Source organism: Chiloscyllium punctatum, chromosome 39 (assembly GCF_047496795.1).
Source record: "Chiloscyllium punctatum isolate Juve2018m chromosome 39, sChiPun1.3, whole genome shotgun sequence".
Taxonomy (NCBI): Eukaryota; Metazoa; Chordata; class Chondrichthyes; order Orectolobiformes; family Hemiscylliidae; genus Chiloscyllium; species Chiloscyllium punctatum.
This window is the reverse complement of record NC_092777.1, coordinates 32,142,774-32,163,863: the sequence shown is the minus strand read 5'-3', so window position 1 is coordinate 32,163,863 and position 21,090 is coordinate 32,142,774. Positions and strand designations below refer to the sequence as shown.

At 42.1% G+C, this 21,090-nt stretch overlaps 1 protein-coding gene across 3 annotated transcripts in view; it reads right to left on the bottom strand.

Moving 5' to 3' along the window:
• The window catches only part of tmem104 (transmembrane protein 104), a 225,330-nt gene that overhangs the window by 174,643 nt on the left and 29,597 nt on the right, over window positions 1–21,090 (bottom strand). For all 3 annotated transcript variants that reach the window (XM_072558408.1, XM_072558407.1, XM_072558409.1), the window contains one exon: window positions 7,322–7,406. In XM_072558408.1, coding sequence (XP_072414509.1) covers window positions 7,322–7,406 — 85 coding nt within the window. The remainder of the gene's footprint in view (window positions 1–7,321; window positions 7,407–21,090) is intronic.

Below are 21,090 nucleotides of genomic sequence, written 5' to 3'. Positions count from 1 at the left end.
TTATAAAACAAAGTTATCTTGAGAAAATTACTTGAAACTAGTTCTGGGATCTACTTGTTAGTTAACCAAAACCTGCAACCCATTCTAAAAGACCAAAGACTTAACAGCAATCTAGGTTTGTTCAGTACCTGTATATAGTTTCAGTTGCATGACACTGATCTTTTGCTATAAATTCTGTCTTATGCCATTCCACAGCTACCTGATGAAAGAGCAGTGCTCCGAAAGCTAGTGCTTCCAAAATAAACCTGGACTATAACCTAGTGTTGTGTGATTGTTGACTTTGTCCGAAGTTTGGTAACAGCAGGAATAAGCCATTCTTCAATATGCTGGTGCACGTTTTTGAACTTTGCAATCTTCTGTCAAAATGGAAGAGAATGCAAGAGCTATAACTGCAGTAGAGAGGTCTTATTGTCCTGAGGCAACACTAAGTACAGACACTGGTTTGCGAGATCATCCTGGACACTGGTACAGACAAGAGAAGTCTATTTCATGGCATTATTTCTGCACCAGCTCACCAAATGAAGTTTACAATGAAGAGCTTACTAGCCTAGACACCTCCCTGCAAGCACAGACCTTACTGCCTGTTTGATTCAGGACTTCAAATCAAACATTTTTTGTTAAACGTCTGTTAACCTAAAGCATTCAGAACAAAACAGACAAACTGGCGGCACAAATAGAGGGCAATGAATATAATCTTGTAGCTATTACTGAGACCAAATTACAAGGACAGCAAATCTAGGAACTTACATGAAGGGATAATTGACCTTTCAGGAAGGCAGAAGGGAAGGAAAATGGTAGTGTGGTAGCACTATTAAGAGAAGAAATGAAGATAGTTGAGAAAAAGATGATCTAGGCTCAGATGTCAAGTTCATTTAGATGAAGGTAACTAACACCAAGGCAAACACCACATTGGGGGTTTATACACTACTCATACCAAACAGTAGCCACAGGAAAGGTGCAAAATTAATAAAGACAACAGACTAATAATTATGAATGATATCAATGTTCACATTGTTTTGGTCAATTGAGTTGCAAAGGGTAGTCATGGCAACAAATTCAGAGTACATTCAGGACATTGATATATGCCATGGAGTCAGCCAGCGAACAGGCCATCCTGGTAATGAGCAAAGAGGGAAGTTTGACCATCTTTACCTCTGTCATTATTAAAAGAAGCTGTGACCATAATAGGAGAGAATTTGATATTCAGTTGGAGTAGAAAAAAATGGGCTGGAAACTAACTTAAAAGGCAATTACAATGCATCAAAGATAGTGAGCGCCAAGTTAGACTGGATAACTACATTACCAGAAACGACAATAGGCATTCATGATTCTCAGCAAAAACAAAAACCCAGTAAGCAGGAAAGATTCTACTGGAGGGATAAATCGACCATGATTAAATCAAGTTAAGGAGAGTATGAAGTTGAAAGAAAAAGCACAGAAGCCAAAGTTAGTGACAGCCCAGAATCCAGCAAAGGACTAAAAAGATAACGTCAGAAAATAAACTACAAGAACAAACTAGTGAGGAATACAAAAATTCACAGTATAAACATATAAAAAGGAAGGAATGGGAGCCACGTGAACGTAAGTGCTTTAGAAAAGGAAACTGTGGGAATGATGATGAGGAAAACAGACTGTGGAAGAGTTAAACAGATATTTAGTCTCAGTCTTTACTGTGAAGGGTACTTGGAAAATCCTATTTGATACCAAAAAAATTGAAGGGGAGAAATTAAGTCTCATCACCATCACTAGGGAAGTAGCATTCGAAAGACTAAATGGGACTAACGGTAGCGGTCCCCTAGTCATTGCATCCTAGGATCTGAAAGAGATTGTTCGATTGTAAATTACCAAAAATAGTTGAATTCTGAAGAACCAGAGGATGGGAAAACTGCCAATATAACACCTCAATTAGTTTAACATCTATTAGGTTTTAACAGGAATAGACCACTTAACCCTCGGAGGCTGTTCCAACAGGAGAAGGGCTGATTTCTGGCCAAACTCCATACACCTGCCTTTGGCCCATGTTCCTCAATAACTTTTCAGCAACAAAAACTCGTATCAAATTTAAAATCAACTGATACAGTATCCACTGCAGTTTGCAGCAAAATTCCAAGTATTGCCCTGTGTGTAGAACTGCTTCCCAACATCTTGTTAACAGTCTATCCCTCATGTTTGGACTCTGCCCCCTTATTCTAGAACCCCCAAACAGTGGAGATAGTTTATCTACCATACCTTTTCCAGTTAACTTCAATTAGAATACCCCTTAACCTAAAATTCTAGAGAAAACAAGCCTAATCAATCAGTCTAATTTCTCCTCAAAACTTAGTCCCTTAAATCCAACTATCATTCTTGTGAACCTCCATTGTACTCCCTCCAATGCCAAACAATCCTTCCTCAGATGCAGTCCCCAAATAAGCTCTCAGTATTCCAAGTAGGGTCTAACAAGATAACTTGTATAGCTGCAAGATAACTTCTGGATCCTTGTACTCCAGTCCTCCATGCAAAAACACCAACATTCCATTCGCTTCCTTGATATGGAACTTGATTTAAGGCTAATCTGGATTATTTTCTGCACCAGGACAAATTTAAGTCCTTTGTAAAGAAAAATGTATTATCTGAGGTGGTGAGACAAAATGGTCGACTGTGCCGAATGAGGGCTCCAATCACTCTGGAGGTGTAGGTGAGATTGTATTTGGTCATTAAAATGCTTTGGACAATTGAGCTGTTACATTCAGACATTTAGGACAGCATAGTGGCCCAGTGGTTAGCACTGTTGCCTCACAGCACCAGAGACCTAGGTTCAATTCAAGCCTTGGGTGACATCTGTGTGGAGTTTGTACATTCTCCCTGTGTTGGCATGGGTTTCCTCCAGGCACTCTAGTTTCCTCCCATGGTCCCAAGACATGTAATTTAGGTGGATTGGCCATGCTAAATTGCCCAGTGTCCATCAATGGGCAGGCTATGTGGGTTAGTCTTGGTTAATGCAGGTTATTGGGATAGGGTGAACAGAGTATTGGTGCAGGATCATTCAGCCAAATCACCTCTGTGAACTGTATGAATTCTATGATTCTAAATATTTAGATACAAAAACTACCCTGTGCAACTACAGGCTAAAACATCTCAATGCAATTTAAAAGGAGGGTGGTGCAGTGAAAACATCACTGGACTCATAATCCAGTCAGCCAGGTTAATGATCTGGGGACATGGGTTTGAATCCCATCATGAGGAAGAGTGAATTCAAATTTCCTGAAGAATCTGCAATAAAGAGCAGCTTACCGCTAACAGTATAACCATTGTGAATTGCCATAAAACCAGTCTGGTTCACTAACACCCTTCAGGAAAGGATGCCCACCATCCTTACCTGGTCTGACTTGCATGCGACTCCAGACCCACAGCTGTATTGCTGATTCTTAAAAGCCCTCTGTCAATTAGGGATGGGCAAGAATTACTCACCGAGCCAGCAAGGCGCACATCCGCTGATCTAACTAAACCGCCTCAACCAGGAAAGAAAGACATTACATCCATTACTGGATTTTTTCCCATTTTTAGATGGGACAACTGCCTGGATAAGTGGAGCTCCAACACAAGAAGCTTGACACATCAAGGACAAAGACTGGAGACACAGCAGCGAAAATTGGGTCATTCAACTCATCAGGTCTGCTCTGCCATTCATTCATGGCTGAAGAAGCAACACAGTTGATTAGCACCACATCCACAAGCATCCACTCCCTCCACCACCAGCACTCAGTAGCAGTACAAGATGCACTGCTGAAATTCAAAGATCCTCAGACAGCACCTTCCAAACCCACGATCATTTCCATCTCTAAGAAGGGCAGCAGATATATGGAAACATCACCAGCTGCCAGTCCCCTTCCAAGTCACTCACCATCCTGACCTGGAAATATATTGCCACTCTTTCAGTGTCACTACACCAAAATTCTAGAAATCCTTACCTAATAGCATTGTGGATCAACCCATGCAAGTGAATAGCAGTGGTTCAAGGCAGCATCGCCACTTTCTAATGGACAATTAGTGATGGGCAATAAATGCTGGCTGGCCAGCAAGGCTCACCTTCCACAAAATGGAATTTAAAAATTTCGAACTGACCCTACTGAATAAGTACTCCTTCAAACATTTTAAGTTTGCTTCTAAGCAAGTTTTAATCAAGATTGCACAGACAAATTTGGTTAACAACTGCAAGTTTATAAAATGTATGAATCTGATTTCATAATGCAGAACTGCATTTTTTTTCTAAACCAACCTCCTTGGATGTGTTATCACACCCTGAAGTACAATTTCAACCCATACTTCCTAAAACCACTGAGACCCTTAATACCTAACCTTAAATTTATACAATTAGATGAAAGGATCCAGTCACCATTGGTATCCATATGGATTAACAAACTTTTCTCTTAAGGATATGAGCATGAAGATGGCAGACACCCTTGCCTAAATTAGAGACAATAAAACCTGCAGATGCTGGAATCCAAAGTAGACAGGGAGGAAGCTAGAAGAACACAGCAAGCCCAGCAGCATCAGAGGGTGGAGAATTCAATGTTTTGGGTGTAACCGCACCTCAACAAGTTGGAACTGTCATCAGGATATCCATCCACTTGCACATCTAATCTCCAAAACCATTACCAGAACCAGAACTAGCAAGTACAATATTCCAATACTTGATGCAGAAAAAGGTCAGGTTTTGACAGATGAAAAATTATGAACCTGACATCCTTAGCAATGAGATATGGCAGCTAAGGCTGGACTGAATTACACTCTTAGCCAAGAAAAACACTGTGCCCATGAAGCTGGCCTCAGTCAAGAGATTCTCAGTATAGGCATGAGTCGGGTGGAGCCAGTAAACCATCACAATTTCCCAACTTCACAAGCAACAAACCAGATGCGGAAAAGATTCATCTCTACCAATTACAACAAACTCTGAATAAAGTGCAGTTATGATTTAAGCTACTGGTTAGTAACCCCAATACTCAACTCAATCACCAGCAAGGACTGAACATTACAATCAGATTCTGTGCATCAGCAAGCACAGTGAATAGAACCAGCAAATATCCATCGGTTTCCTGCAACAGCAAAAGCCTTAGCTTGAGAGACTTACTCTTCGCATCTCTTGAACATACTGCTTCCAAGAAAAATTGCAGTGACAACTGTGTACATCTACTGACACCAATCTACACCGAAAGTGGAGTGTGACAGCCATCCAGGACATTTCATATTGTCTTTCATTCTCCTAGAATTAACACGCATTTGACCAAAAAAGTTGTGTTCCCCAAAGTTACTCCCTGCAGACTGTAAAACACAGTGAGCTACAGGTGTGTAGCAAGTGCATGGGAATGAGGTTGTATCAGTAAGTACAAAAAGCAAGCTGAAAATCGAACAAGGTCCACAGCAAATATAAAGAAAGCAAGAATAGACTCAAGTGAGGAATTAGAGCACGGGGGCCATGAAACAGCCTTGACTTGTGGGGTTATAAAGAATCCCAATGCCTTCTGTACATACATTAAAAATAAAAAAGGATAACGAGGGAGAAGGACGACCACAAAGATAAAGGAAGGAATTTGTGCTTGGAAACAGAGGATGTGGGTAAGACCCGAAATGATGACTTAGCATTGCTGTTCACCCAGGAGAAGGATATGGAGGATAGTGAGATTGATGCAGAGCCTGCCAATATGCTTGGGCATTTTGAGATCAAAGAAATGATGTCAGGTCCCTTGCAGAGCATTGAGGAGCATACGTCTCCAGGGTCTGATGGAACCTAACCCAGGTTTTTGAGAGGCAAGAGGGGAGATTGCTGGTGCCTTGACCTCTTTAGTCACTGAAGGGGTCCCAGCAGACTGGCAAGTAGCTAATGATTTTCTGCTGTTCAAGATCCATAGGTATAATCCAGGAAACTATAGATCACTAAGTCTCACATCAATGGTCAGGAAGCTATTGGGGAGCATTCTTAGGGATAGGATTTACACCTATTTGGAAAAGCATGGCCTAATTAGGGACAGTCATCATGCCTTATGAAGTTGACAAAGGTGACTAACATGGGGAGAGCAATGGATGGTGTCCACTCAATGGATTTACAAAGGCTTTCAACAAGATCCCTCATGGTAGGGGCTCATCGACAAGATTAAGATGCATGGGATCCATGGTGACTTAGCCATGTGGATTCAGAATTGGCTTGCCCACAGAAAGCAGAGGGTAATGATGAAGGGTGTTTCACAGGCTGAAGGTCAGTGGCTAGTGGTGTTCCACTGGGATCTCTGCAGTTTGTGATACACAAATAACTTGGATTAAAAAAAATACTTGGATGGCTTAAGTTTGCAGACGATACAACGATCAGTGGAGTTGGGGAGTGTGTGTAGAAGGTCATCAAACAATACAGTAGGATTAGATCAGTTGCAAATAGGGATGATAAAAATAGCAGATGGAGTTTAATCTGGCTAAGTGTGAGGTACTGCATTTTGGGAGATTAAATGTTAAGGAAAAGTACACAGTTAATGGTAGCACCCTGAACAGCAGTGATACACAGGGAGGTTTGGAGTTTAAGTCCAGAGCTCCCTCAAAGTAGCCAAGCAAGTAGCTACGGTGGTATATGGCATGCATGCCTTTAGTGATTGGGGAACTAGGTACAAGAGTCAGGATGGAATGTTACAGCCTTAAGACTTTGATTAGGCAACATTTCTATTGCATTCAATCGACAGGAAGAATGTGGAGGCTTTGGAGAGAGTGCAGAAAAGATTTACCAGGATGCTGCCTGGACTAGAGGGTATGAGCTCTAATGAGGGGCCAGAAAAGCTCAGTTTCTATTCTAAGGAGCGACGGAAGCGGAGGGAACACTTAATAGTCTATAAAACTATGACAGGCATAGATAGGGTTGACTAGCTGAATCTCACCACCCCATCCCCCCCAAGGAGTTAAAATATCCAATACCAGGTCATTAGTTTCAAGGAGAAAGGGGGAGGTTTAAAGGCGACGGGAGGGGCAAGTTTTTTTTTTACATAAACATAATGGTAGGAGTCTGGAACCCATTGCCAGGGATGGTGGTAGATACAGATAAGATGGGGCATTTAAGAGACTTTTAGATAAGCATGAGAGTATGCAAGGAATGAAGCTCCACTGGATTTAACTCCGACAGAAATACCTAGGTTTAACTGAAACACCAGATTAACACCTTTCCCATAATGCTTGGCTTTGACATTCAGTACAGAAACGACAACATAAAAACCAGCATTCCATCAGATATCATTTTGTTAATAACAGAAATTCGATTAACATTGTCCCATAATGCTGATCAGACTTAAACTATTGTTTTACTTACTATTCTCTGCCTCTCCCTCCTTTTCCAACGTAGATGTGCATTGGCTGCTGCCATGGCCTCAATAACAAAAGTCGTAGTCATATAGCTATAAAAAGGGATAAAATGTTGAAGGCCAGGTTAGGGTCAAAATGGTAGCAGTTTGTATGTAACAAAACAGGCTAGACTTAAGATTTCTTTTTCTGCATCCGCACAGCAATTCTCACCAATCAACTGGAAACCATATGAATAGTTCCTCACACGAGGGTATAGATTTATGCATAATTTGTTCCAGTTTGAAAGAAGTGATCCCTAAACTAATCCATCTTCTACAACATCCACTGAAAATGAAGGTAGTGTTAAAATTCTAATGCTATAACTAACATTAAAAAAGCTAGCGATTCAAGTGTTCACACATACCCTATTAGGTTTCAAATGGGAGTGTTCAAATGATCAATACCACTATGCAGAGTTAAAATTAAATTACCATTATGTTAGCCAACTCAAGCCATAGAGAACTTAAAGTCTGCATGGCAAAGATACGAACTATGAATCTGATGCTTGTTTCAACACGTGCAAGTTTCATATTTAGAAGTTTATAAATTCACAGCTCTAACCATTCAGCAGTGATCAGTGTGAACACTAAAATCAAATTACAAATCCAAACTAGATCATGGACCTTAAATGGAATGGCTCAACAAACATGGATACTTCTAACATAAGGTTAATTCATTAACAAATTGGCTTGATTGGCTTGTACATTTCTTCTCAAGGCTGAAGAGAGTCACACAATCATTTGTCATACAGTGGACAACTCATTAGTTGGCTGTCTATGGTCAGTCCTCTAATCCAGATTAGATTCCCCACAATATGGACACAGGCCCTTCGATCAACAAGTCCACACCAACCCTCCGAAAATTAACCCACAGAGACCCATCCCCCTAGACAGTCGCCAACAGCTGGAATCAAACCCAAGTCCCAAGTCCCTAGTGCTATGAGGCAGCAGTGTAAACCACTGAGCCACCCAATCGGTGTGAAAACGTTAGGTTAACTGAAAGGCCTTCATTGGAAGGTGAAGTGAACATGCTTCGAGGACCAGCATTACTTTTATGGGTCAATAGCACAAACGTTCACTTTGATTTAAAAAAGATTAGTAAGATCTTGTCGTTTGTTTGTGCTGACAATTGTTCTTTTTCCTGTTTGGTATTAAATAAATTAGTTTGGACGTTTGTGGCTTGACAGAGATGAGTCCAAGTGGTGGCAGTCATTTTCCAGTTAATTGAAATATTGAATGGGCCTCTGGTCAAACCTTAAGTTTCACTGTTCATCTGGACAGGAGGTTGACTCAATAGAAAATCAAAAAGCCCAAATATTAAGTCTCCAAACAGGCAATCAATACCATGAAATTAGAGCCAAAGCAAACAGATGTAGGGCACAATAGATTCACAAAACAATTTACAAAATATCCTCTAAATCTTTTGAGGCCTATCAAAGACCTATCTCGTCAAAGGCAGAACAAAGGCTCAACAGGATAGACAAGAGCACAGGCAATGCTGTGAACTGATAATATTTGGGCTGTGACTAACCAGAGACACTACAAGTGTAGTGTCTCCCACCTGTTGTCCTCCTCTAACCAAAACAAACAGATCCCGTGTGATGTTTGGTAAGGTAAAGCTTGGTTGCTTTTTTCGATATTTATGCAATTGCTCCTTGTAATTTTGAGCAGAGGGGGATGGAGGCTAGGGCAGTTGCATGCTCCTCTTGCAGAATGTGAGGGGTAAGGGTCACCCCTGGTGTCCCTGCTGACTTGGCCTGCGAGAAGTCCAGCTCCTCTCAGACTGTTAGGGAACTGGAGATCATTCAGGAGGGTGACAGGGTGATAGAGAGAAGTTACAGGGAGGCCATCATACCTAAGTTACAAGATAAAAGATAGCTGGGTGACTAAGGAGAGGGAAAGGGAAGCAGACAATGCAGGGAGGCCCTGGGGCCATTCCCCTTGATGCCAAGTATATTGTTTTGGATACCTACTGGGGAAAGCCATAACGGCCAGCCTTCTGGCACTGAACCTGGCTCTGTGGTTTTGAAGGTGTGTGTGGGGGGGGGGGGGGGGGGGGGGGGGGGGGGGGGGGCGGGTGCTGTAGAATTGGAGTGCAACACTGACAGGAGATTCAATTGTGAGAGGAGCAGACAAGTCTCCTGATGACACGTTGCCTCCTAGGTGCCAGAGTCAGGGATCTCTTTGATCATGTCTACAGGATTTTTAAGGGGGAGGAAGAGAAGTCACAAGTCGTGGTAGACAATCGGCGACAGAGGTAGGGAAAAGGATGAGGATCTGAAAAGAGAATATAGGGAGTTGGGTTGGAAGCTAGAACAAACAGTTCTAAACTCAAGATTGCTACTGGTGCCACGTGCTAGTGAGGCTAGGAAGAGAGAGTGAGTGCAGATGAACACATGGCTGTCGGGCTCGTGTAGGAGGGGAAGTCTTCAGATGGGTGGATTAGAACTGTGTGGACAAGGTAGGACCTGTGCACAAAAGGACAGGTTGAACCAGAATTGAAGAGGCACCAATATCTGGTTGGCAGGCTTGCCAGAGCTCTCCAGGAGAGTTTAAGCTAGTTTGGTATGGGGGGGTTGGAGGTGGGGAGAAGGTGGGAACCTGAGCTACAGACCAGATGATGGAATGGGTCGTCAACAGACAGATACAGCATGCAAAGAGTGAGGAGAGATAGACAGGGCAGAGGAACAGTCAACGCAACAGGGTCAAGTGTGGATATTGTAACCCAAGATGCATCAGGAACAAGGAAGTGAACTTAGTCCCAAGTACTGATCCATGCTCTGTGTCATGGCCATTATCAAGACTTCAATATCACAGGGGCAGGAATGGTTGTTGGATATTCCCAAGTTTACAGTTTCAGAAGGAATTTTGGGGGGGGGGGGGGAAAGGAGTTGAAAAGACGGAGGAATGGCACTAATCAGATATTATCACAAAGGGAGATCAAGAACTGTTCATCCACAGAGTCAGTATGGGCGGAAGTCAGAAACAGCAAAGTTGCAATCACTTCACTGGGTGTTTTCTACAGACCTAATAGCAACAGAGATTATGGAAGACTGGGAAGCAGATTTTGGCAAACTGCAGAAATAACAGGGTTATTGTCGTGGGTGACTTGAACTTGACTAATATTGATTGAAACCTCCTTACTTCAAATAGTTGGGATGAAGCAGTTGTAATCAGGTGGGTCCAGGAAGAATTCCTGACTCCTATGTAGATTGACTGACTAGAGGGGAGGCCATATTGGATTTTAGAGGGGGCAGAGAGAGATAGAGAGAATTACAATGCGATTAGGCAGGAACTGGGATGTCCAAATTTGGAACAGATGTTCTCAGGGAAATGACAAAATGTGAAGGTTGTTTAGGAAGCATTTGCTGATAGTACTGGACAGGTTTGTCCCACTCAGGCAAGGAAGGAAAGGTGAATTGAAAGAACCATGGGTGACAAGTGATGTGGAACATCTAGTCAAAGAGGAATAAGGAAGCTTACTTAAGATTGAGGTGGCGAGGATCAGGCAGGGGTCTAGAGGGTTACAAGTTAGCCAGAAAGGAACTAAATAATGGACTTGGGAGAATGAGAAGGGGGCATGGAAAAGCTTTGGTGGGTAGGATAAAAGGAAAACCCTAAGGCATTCTGCACTTAGGTGAGGAACAAGAGGATGGCCAGAGTGAGGGTAGGGCTGATCAGGAATAGTGGAGGGAACTTGCCCCTGGAGTTGCAGGAAGTAGGGGAGGTCCTTAATGAATACTTTGCTTCATTAGTCACTACTGAGAGGGACCTTGATGTTTGAGGACAGTATGAAACATACTGATATGCTAGAACAGGTTGATGTTGAGAAGGAGGGTGCTCTCAAAATTTTGAAAAACATCAGGATGGATAAATCCCCTGGGCCAGACAGGATATACCTTAGGTTACTACAAGAAGCAAGGGTAGAGATTGCTGCGCCTTTGGTAATGATTTTTGCATCCTCACTGTCCACTGGACTAGTGCCAGATGATTAGAGTGTGGCAAATGTTATGCTCTTGTGCAAGAACGCGAATAGGGGTAATCCTGGCAATTATAAACCCAGTCAATCTTGTCTGTGGTGCGCAAAATATTGGAGAGGTTTCTGGGAAACAGGGTGAACAATTACTAGGAAAACCAGTGCCAGATTACAGATAGTCAGCATGGTTTTGTGAGGGGCAGGCATTCAAAACTTATTGAATTCTTTGAGAATGTGACTAAACACATTGAACGTAGAGCAGTGGATGTGGTGTGCACAGATCTTTTGCAAAGAGTTGGATAAGGTTCCCCACAGTAGGTTCATTCAGGAAGTAAGGCATGAAATACAGGGAAATCTAGCTGTCTGGATACAGAATTGGCTGGCCCAAAGACAACAAAGGGTGGTGGTAGATGGTAAGCATTTAGCGTGGAGTTGGTGACTAGTGATGCACCACTGGGATTGGTTCTGGGACCTCTGCTCTTAGTGATTTTATAAATTATAAATTGGAGAAGGAAGCAGAAGGGTGATGCTGAGGACAGGAAGGTTGGAGGTTTGTGGATAGTATAGAGAACTGTTGTAGATTGCAAATGGGACATTGGCCCAGTTCTGCCTCTTGTGAATAAGGGGCAGATGGGGAATCAACCTGGAAAAAATGTGAAGTAATTTGTTTTGGAAGATCAAATTTGAACGCAGAACACAGGCTTAAAAGCAGGATTCTTGGCAGTTTGGGGGAACACAGGGTTCTTGGGGTCCATGTCCATAGATTCCTCAAAGTTGCCACCCAAGTTGGAGTTGTTAAGGCGGCATATGGTGTATTGGCTTTCATTAGCAGAGGGGTTGAGTTTAAGAGTCCTGGGTATTCCAAGTGTGGTCTAACATGTTCAGTTTTGGCCACCTCATTATAGGCAGGATGTGCAAGCTCGAGAGAGGATGCAGAGCAGATTTACCAGGATGCTGCCTGGACTAGAAGGTACGCCTTGTGAAGAAAGGTTGAAGGAGCTCAGGCTTTTCTCATTGGAGAGAAAGAAGGATGAGAGGTGACTTGACAGAGGTGTACAAGATGATGAGAGTCATAGATAGTGGATAGCCAGAGACTTTTTGCCAGGGTGGACATGTCTATCATGACAGGTCATAATTTTAAGGTAATTGGAAGAAACTTAAGGGGAGATGTCAGGGGTAGGTTCTTTTCACAGAGGTGTGTGTGAAATCCACTGCCGGCAGTGGTAGTTGAGTCAGACACATTAGGGACATTTAAATGACTCTTGGATAGGCACATTAAGGCAAACATAGTACACTTTACAGGAGAATAAAAAAGCCAGCACAATAGTGAGGGGGAAAGCACCTGTTCCCTGTAGAATTCTCTGCATAAGTTTTAATAAGTTTATCTGGAAGGCAACAGTGAGGTTTTGAGGAACATGGACAGAATGAATAAAAAGCATCTGTTCCCCTCAAAAGTACTAATAAAAGCAATCAATTTGAGTGAAAGACAGGAGAAAACTTGAGCAAAACCTTTTTTCACCCAGAGGTGGTTTGGGTGGAATTACTTTGGGAATGCACTGCTTGGGAGGATAGTTATTGGAAACCACAGCTTTTTGAAACTACTTGGATGAGCACTTGTAGTTTCAGAACTTAGACTACTAAGCATAATTTTTAATATACAGACTCAATGCACTGAAGGGTCTCTTCTTAACTGTAATGATTACAAGGGCACATTAAATACACACAAGGGCTCAGTAAACAATGCCTGTTTTAAGACATGGCTTGACTGGAGTTTAAATAGAAGGAAGAAAAACACATGCATGTTTGGTAATAATTTCAGAAATACTCAAAAAAAACCAGGCTTAACCTTACAAATAAATATTCAAATCAAGTAGGTTGGAGATAAAAGTTACATTTTCTTCAGAGAAAAAGATTTCTGGAGCAGGTTTCAAGAGGCCAAAATGGCTGCCTCATATGCTACAATGATTTCAAAACTAGCTAAGCATGTTGTACACCCCCAATTTGTTGAATCTCTTGAAGGACTGGACACAAAGTCCAGACTGGAATCTTGTAAATTTCTTCAAATGAATCTGGATTTTTAGTCTTGTTAGAGATGCAATGGTTTTGGACAGGTTGCATTCCGGCGTACAATGTTATAGACGCATGAGACAATCTAAATGGATTGGTGGTTCTTGTCCACTTGTTTGTTCATTTTCATGAAAAGAAAACAAGAAATAATTCATTTTGTGCAGACAAAAATTTATTTTGGTTCAAATTCTCACCAAAAGGAAAAATAATGTCAAACTTGCGCCACTCCCCAACAGTTATCACAAGATCCAACACTGCTCGATTATTTCTTGGTTCACCACATCTCAAAGATGCCCATGCACCTTAACTTAAGAGCGAATTCATTTAATACAATTAGGTTATACAACCCACAAAGTCTCACATTTTAGGTAAATTGATCTGAAATAGCCTAGCAAACCACCTAATTTGAGAAATGATTGAATTTTAAAAAAATCATAGCAGAACAAGCTCCTAAGACTGATTGGAGTGTCTACAAAAAAAAAGAAATACAGCCTGAATATTACAGGAAGTTCTTCAAATTTCCATATCTGAATTGGCTTTTGGGATGCAGGAGATCAGGCAACTAGCCGAGTGGGGAAATACCAGGAAAGGTTGAGATTAGATTAGATTACTTACAGTGTGGAAACAGGCCCTTCAGCCCAACAAGTCCACACCGCCCCACCAAAGCGTAACCTACCTATACCCCTACATCTATATCTATAGATTGCCCTTACCTAACACTACGGGCAATTTAGCATGGCCAATTCACCTGACCTGCACATCTTTGGACTGTGGGAGGAAACCGGAGCACCCGGAGGAAACCCACGCAGACACGGGGAGAACGTGCAAACTCCACACAGTCAGTCGCCTGAGGCGGGAATTGAACCCGGGTCTCTGGCGCTGTGAGGCAGCAGTGCTAACCACTGTGCTACCATGCCGCCCACTGAAAGGTATGAAGTTGCATTGTCAGCCATTTACATCGCCTCTCAAGAGAATGCCTCAAGAGAAAGCAGCAGCAACCAGATCAGTGGCACCAAGACTGGCACTGTTGAAGCACAGATGAGCAGTCAGGGATAAGACGCTATATAGTCAGGTGCACAGACAGGAGTTTTTGGTGGAGAGACTCCAGGATTGTGTATTGTCTCCCTGGTGTCAAGGTAAAGGATGTTTGAGCACAGGATATTCTGAAAGGGGAAAAAGGACAACAGCCAAAGATTCTTGTCCATATTAGTAACAACAACATTGGCAGGAAGATAGACTAGGTCCTACAAAAAGGGAGTTCAGGAAGTTAGGTAGGATTGTTAAAAACTGGACTTAGAGAGCTGTAAAATTGGGAGTATTTCCTGTGCAGAGTGTCAGCAAGGCTAGGAATAGGATTTGGTGTAGAGGGATGGTTTCAGCTATGAGGATCATTCTGGGACAGGGATGTACAAGGAGGAAGGGGTGCACCTAAACTGGAAGGGCATCAATATTCTGGCAGGGAGGTTTGCTAATGCCACTCTGTGACAGGACACAGGAACCACAGCAAAATAACCAAGGAATCCGGGTCTCGGGCCAGTAAAATGAGGAAGAACAAACTGAGAAGCTGAATATGGTCTGAGTAGTTGTTTCAGCTTTTTGTTTTGAACAGTTTCACGTTTCTGGTGCAATAGAGAGGAATATAAAACAGATGGGGAAGTTGTGTCACTCATAAGGAAGAATATCACAATTGTACTGAGGGTACCTGAGAGGGCTCATCCAACAAGATCATCTGGGTAGAGCTCAGGAGTAGAAAGGATGCAATCCATTGAGATTGTACTACAGGCCTCCCAACAGCTAGCAGGTGATGGAGGAACAGATGTGGACACATTGTGAAAAAAAACAATAAGGTGGGTGATTTCCCCTAATATAGGAGTGACTCAATTCATGCCAGGGCTTAGTGAGGTGGAGGAAGTGGTTGTTAGGAGTGTCCAGGACAGCCTTTTGAAAAAAATGTAAGCAGCCCAACTGAGAAAGGGGCCATACTATGCCTGATATTGGGCAATGCGCTGGCCAAGTAATCGAAGTTGCAGATGGGGAATGTTTCATCAACAGTGACCATAATCCCCAAGTTTTAACTTAGGAGCCTTCAGGTGAAAGAAGGAAATTGGGGCAAGGCTAACTACAACAGTATTAGCTGGGAACTCTAACGTAGATTGGGACTGCTTTGACAGTAAATCCACAGCCGGCATGTGGGAATTTTATAAACCAAGTTAATTGGAGTTCAGGACAGCATGTTTTCGTGAAAGTGAAAGAAAAGGATGACAACATTCCTTGGATAACAATTGAAGGTTTAGTCAAAAAAGGAAACACAAGATTTAGGAAACTGAACACAGAGCCCTCAAAAGGAATACAAAGACCGCAATGAAAGGTCAAAGAGGCAACGAAACATATTTGGTATACAGGATTAAGGAAAATCCCACAGCATTTTTTAGACTAACAGCAAGAAGGTAGCTAGGAAAAGGATTGGTCCACTCAAGGACAAAAAGGAGCCAGGGAAATTAGGTGAAGTTCTTAACCAACATTTGATATTAGTATTCACAAAAGACAAGGATAGTGAGCTTTGGGAGGAGTACGTCAATATTCTCTAGCATATCAAAACAAAAAAAAAAAAAGTGGATTGGCTGTTTAAAAGAATTCCGATAAGCAAGTTCCCAGAATCTGAAGAGAGGCAGCTGAGGAAATTGCTGGGGCCTTGTTGGAAATCTTTCTTTGTATCCTTTTTAGTCACAGGTGGGGTCCCAGTGGAGTGGAGAACAGTTAACATTGTTCCTTGGTTTAAGGGCAACTGGAATAACCTAGGAAATTACAGGCCAGTTAGTCTTCACTGCTAAGGCAATTATTGAAGATTCTTAGAGATAGGATACATTCATTAGCAATAGGCACAGTGGCTTTGTGCAGGAAATGTCATGCCTGACACTTGACTGAGCTTTTTGGAGAAGTGACAAAGATGATTGAGGGCAGGCTGGTAAGATGTTGTCTGTATAGCCTTTAGCAAGGCCTTTGACAAGGTCCATCATGGAAGACTGATACAAAAGATGAAGTCATACAAGTGAACTGCTAACATGGTTACAGGATTGGCTTAGACAGAGAACATAGTAAAGTAGGAAGGTAGCTATTCCAATTGGAGATCCATGACCAATGGTATTCTGAAGGGATCAGTGTTGAAATACATTGTTTGTAATTTTTGTAAAAGATTTGAAGAAAAAAAAAGGTAGGTGGCCTGATTTAGGCATTTGTGAAGATTGGGGGAGCAGTGGATAATGAGAATTGCCAAAGGATACAACAGTATATAGATAGACTCAAGATTTGGAGGAGAAAATGGTAGATGGAGTTCAACTGGACAAATGCAAGGTGAAGCATTTCAGAAGGTCTAATGCGGGACAGAGGTATATTGTACAGTAAAATTACAAAACTCTTACACGCATAAACATACTGGACAATCTGTATACAGGCCCTCAGTTCCCCAAAAGTGGCAACGCAAGTGGATAAGGTGGTCAGGTGAAATATAGTGTGCTTGCCAGCAGTTATTGGAGCAGAGTATAAATATTGGGAAACCTTGTTGCAGCTGTACAGAGCTTCAGTTAAACCACATTTGGAAGAGTGGATAGTTCTGGTTGCCATGTTATCAGTCTTGGGAGGCTTTGAAGAGAGTACAGAAAATGTTTACCAAGGTGTTGCCTGATTTGGAGGGTATTAGCTATGAGATATTGGGCAAGCTTTGGTTCTCACTTGATCTGAAAAGGATGAAGGGCAACCTGATAAGTTTACAAAATGGAGACATTGATAGAACATCGATAGAGTCTTTTTCACTTGAGAGTAGAAATGTCACTTACTAGAAGACAGTTTGAAAGTAAAAAAAAAAAAAAAAAAGAGGTAAAACAAAAGGCAATTTTTTAAAAAAAAACAGAAGGGGTGGTTAGTGCCTGAAACTGCTGTCAGAGATGGCAGAGAAGACAAATACAACAACATTTAGTGAGGCATTTGGCAGAAATATGAATAGGCAGGGAGCAGAGGGATACAGACAGCTTAACCGCAAAAGACATCATTTTGAAAGGAGTCACTTGTCAGCACAGTCTTGGTGGACTAAAGGGTTCTTTGTTCCTGTCAGTGGCTAATTAGTGGGTAGTATTCAAAAGCAAGGTTTTATCAGCATCATGTGGACAATGTCCCCACCAAAAGGTACTGCCAAATCTATAGCTCCTAATTACGCAAACGTAGGTAGGGCAAGCATAAAAGCAGACAAAAAACTGAGCTCAGGCAAATCAAGTAAAAGTAATAAGTAGTTTAGGAGAGAGATACACAGGGGGTGGTGATGTTAAAAAAGGACAAAAAGCCAAAAGATATAGAAAAAAATTGACTGGTAAAATTAAAAAGAAAATCCAATGATGTTTTTTCATTAAGATCTAATACGACAAAGGTAAGGGTTAGCCCAAACATATGCTGCAACTTGTACAGATGAAAATGTGGACAGGGTTCTTATGAATTGTTGGTCTCCATATGCACAAAGGAGAGGGATGGTACACAGAAGGAGCCCCAAACATTAGGTCAATAAGTGCAGGAAGGTGGTTAAGTACAGGAAGGACAAACCACCTTTGAGTGAGTTAAGTCACTAGGGCCAGAGGAATTATATCCTGGTTGTTAAATGAAGCCAAAGAGGAAATAACAGATGCTTCAATAAGTATTTTCTAATCCTCACTAAATATGGGTAGAGTAGCTAGGATTTGAGGTCTCAATGTTCAGCATTATTGAAAAAGAAAACAGAGATATGCCAAAAGAATTAGAGGCCAGTCAGTCTGACCTTAGGTGGAGGACAAATTACTGCAACTACTTGAGCTAATTTTCACTATTATTTGAAAAGGCATGGTTTAAATCAGGAAGGTTGTTTTAAGAGAGGGCAGTGTCTAATGTAATTGAACTTTCTGACAAAGTGACAAGTCGGGTTGGTGAGGGTAGTGCAGTGGATGTCACCACTGATCTTGGCTAGTTAGGCATTTGACAAGGCTGTAAAAACATGACTGCAGATGCTGGAAACCAGATTCTGGATTAGTGGTGCTGGAAGAGCACAGCAGTTCAGGCAGCATCCAAGGAGCTTCAAAATCGACATTTCAGGCAAAAGCCCTTCATCAGGAATAAAGGCAGTGAACCTGAAGCGTGGACAGATAAGCTAGAGGAGGGTGGGGGTGGGGAGAAAGTAGCATAGAGTACAATGGGTGAGTGGGGGAGGGGATAAAGGTGATAGGTCAAGGAGAAGAGGGTGGAGTGGATAGGTGGAAAAGAAGATAGGCAGGTAGGACGACTCATGGGTACAGTTACTGAGCTGGAAATTTAGAACTAGGGTGAGGTGGGGGAAGGGGAAAATGAGGAAACTGCTGAAGTCCACATTGATGCCCTGGGGTTGAAGTGTTCCGAGGCGGAAGATGAGGTGTTCTTCCTCCAGGCGTCTGGTGGTGAGGGAGCGGCGCTGAAGGAGGCCCCGGACCTCCATGTCCTCGGCAGAGTGGGAGGGGGAGTTGAAATGTTGGGCCACGGGGCGGTGTGGTTGATTGGTCCCCACCCTCCCCGAGCTTATCTCTCCACGCTTCAGGCTCACTGCCTTTATTCCTGATGAAGGGCTTTTGCCTGAAACGTCGATTTCAAAGCTACTTGGATGCTGCCTGAACTGCTGTGCTCTTCCAGCACCACTAATCCATTTGACAAGGATGCCAATTGCAGGCCAGTCAGGAAAAAAAAAGCATGCAGAATACAGGGGAATGCATTAATTGGGATCAAAAATTAGCTCAGTGAACACAGAATGGACAGTCAACACATTGTGGAAAGGAAACTGATAACAGGGAAATAGCAAACAATTTAACCCAATATGTCGTATTGGGTCTTTCTGATGGAGAACACTATAAACACTCCAAAGATAACAGACAAGCAACATGTTAATGGGAGAAAAGATCTTGAAACAAAGACTCCACCAAAATGTAAAAAGGTTACTAGAACTAAAGGCAGACAAGTTGCCAGCATGAGCCTGTATTTTGATCGAAATATTCACAACTTACTGGACTCTAGGAGAGTTCCAGTAGATTGGAGAACTACTGGACCACTCTTGAAATAATGGAACACACAAAATGAGAGGTTGAGGGGGTAGAGAAAATAAGGAACCCTGGCATGAATGTCATCAAGTCAGGACAGGTATTTGAGGTGGCAGACAGCCTTTCTTCATTGGAGGAAGCATTGAATATGCAGATAATGATGTACAGGACACTAATTAGACCTCACCTGAAGTTTTGGAGAGATTACAGAGAGGGCATAATTGCTCTAAAGAGCAAGAACACCAATTTACAAGCATGCTGCCGAGCCTTGAAAATTATATCAAAAAAGATTGGATAGATGATGCTGGTCTTCCTCTGAACAGAAGTGGCCAAGGGGCAACTTAACTGAAGTTCACAAAATGACATGGGGCTTGTAGAGAATATGTAGGCAAAAAACTGTTTCCCATTGCACAAGAAAAGCAAATACTGGGGAGTGGATAAAAGATTATTAGGGGAACAAACACTAGAGGAACACAAGGAAAAGCTCTCTCACCTACAAAGTCCTGAGTGTCTCAAAATTCACTGTCAGTTCAGTAGTAGAAACCCTCAACTCATTCAAAATGAACACGTTTCTGGTGCAGATACACAGTAACCTGCAGGGTGAGACACAAAGTGCCTAAAGAGTGGTTTGCTTAAGCTAGTGCAGATACAATAGGCTGAATGGCCTTCTTGCATGCTATGATTTTCTAGTTCTACAGTTCCAAGATGGAAGTGATCTCACATGATCAGAAGAAAAATGTGGACCCAGATGAGACTCTGAAATTTAGACAATTGCCAACATACATCAAGCTAAGTTAATACAATTCTCAAATCTAATTGGCACACAAGGCATTTTGTTTTACCTTGCAAATGCTATTTAGTTAACGCAAACCACCTAGTTACAATTCCTAAAAGGACACAATGTACATTTCCCTTTCAATAATGATCAAGAAAAGTGCAACATAAAGACTTTATAAAATCACAATTCAAAAGATTTGTGCAATGGTTCATTCTGAAAAGTTTACACTGTAAAAGACATTGAAGCAGAAAGTGAAGAATAAACAGCTAAATATTTCAAGGTTAGATCATATAGAATCAAAGGAGAGCTAGCTATTTGGATATAGAAATGGCTTCAAAGTAGCAGACAGTGGTGTCACAGTGTTGTTTTTTCAAACTGGAGGCCTGTGACCAGTGTGCCTCAAGGGTCAGTGCTGGGTCCACTACTTTTTGACTTTATGTAAAATTATATGGATTTAAATGTGGGAAGTATGGTTACTAAGTTTGCAGATGATACCAAAATTACAGCCGACAGCAGAGAAGATTACCTCACTACAACAGGATCTTGATTAGATGGGCCAAGGAACTGCAGATGGAATGTAATTTACTTAAATGTGCATGGTGGCATTTTGTGAAGGCAAATCATACATGTAAAGATCCTGAGGTGTGCAGAGCTTAAAAATGTGTTGCTGAAAAAGCACAGCAGGTCAGGCCGCAAAGAAATAGGAGAATCGACGTTTCGGGCATAAGCCCTTCTTCAGGAATGAGGAGGGTGCGCCAAGCAGGCTTAGATAAAAGGTAGTGAGGAGGGACTCGGGGGAGGGGCGTTGGGAATACAATTGGTGGAAGGAGGTTAGAGGTG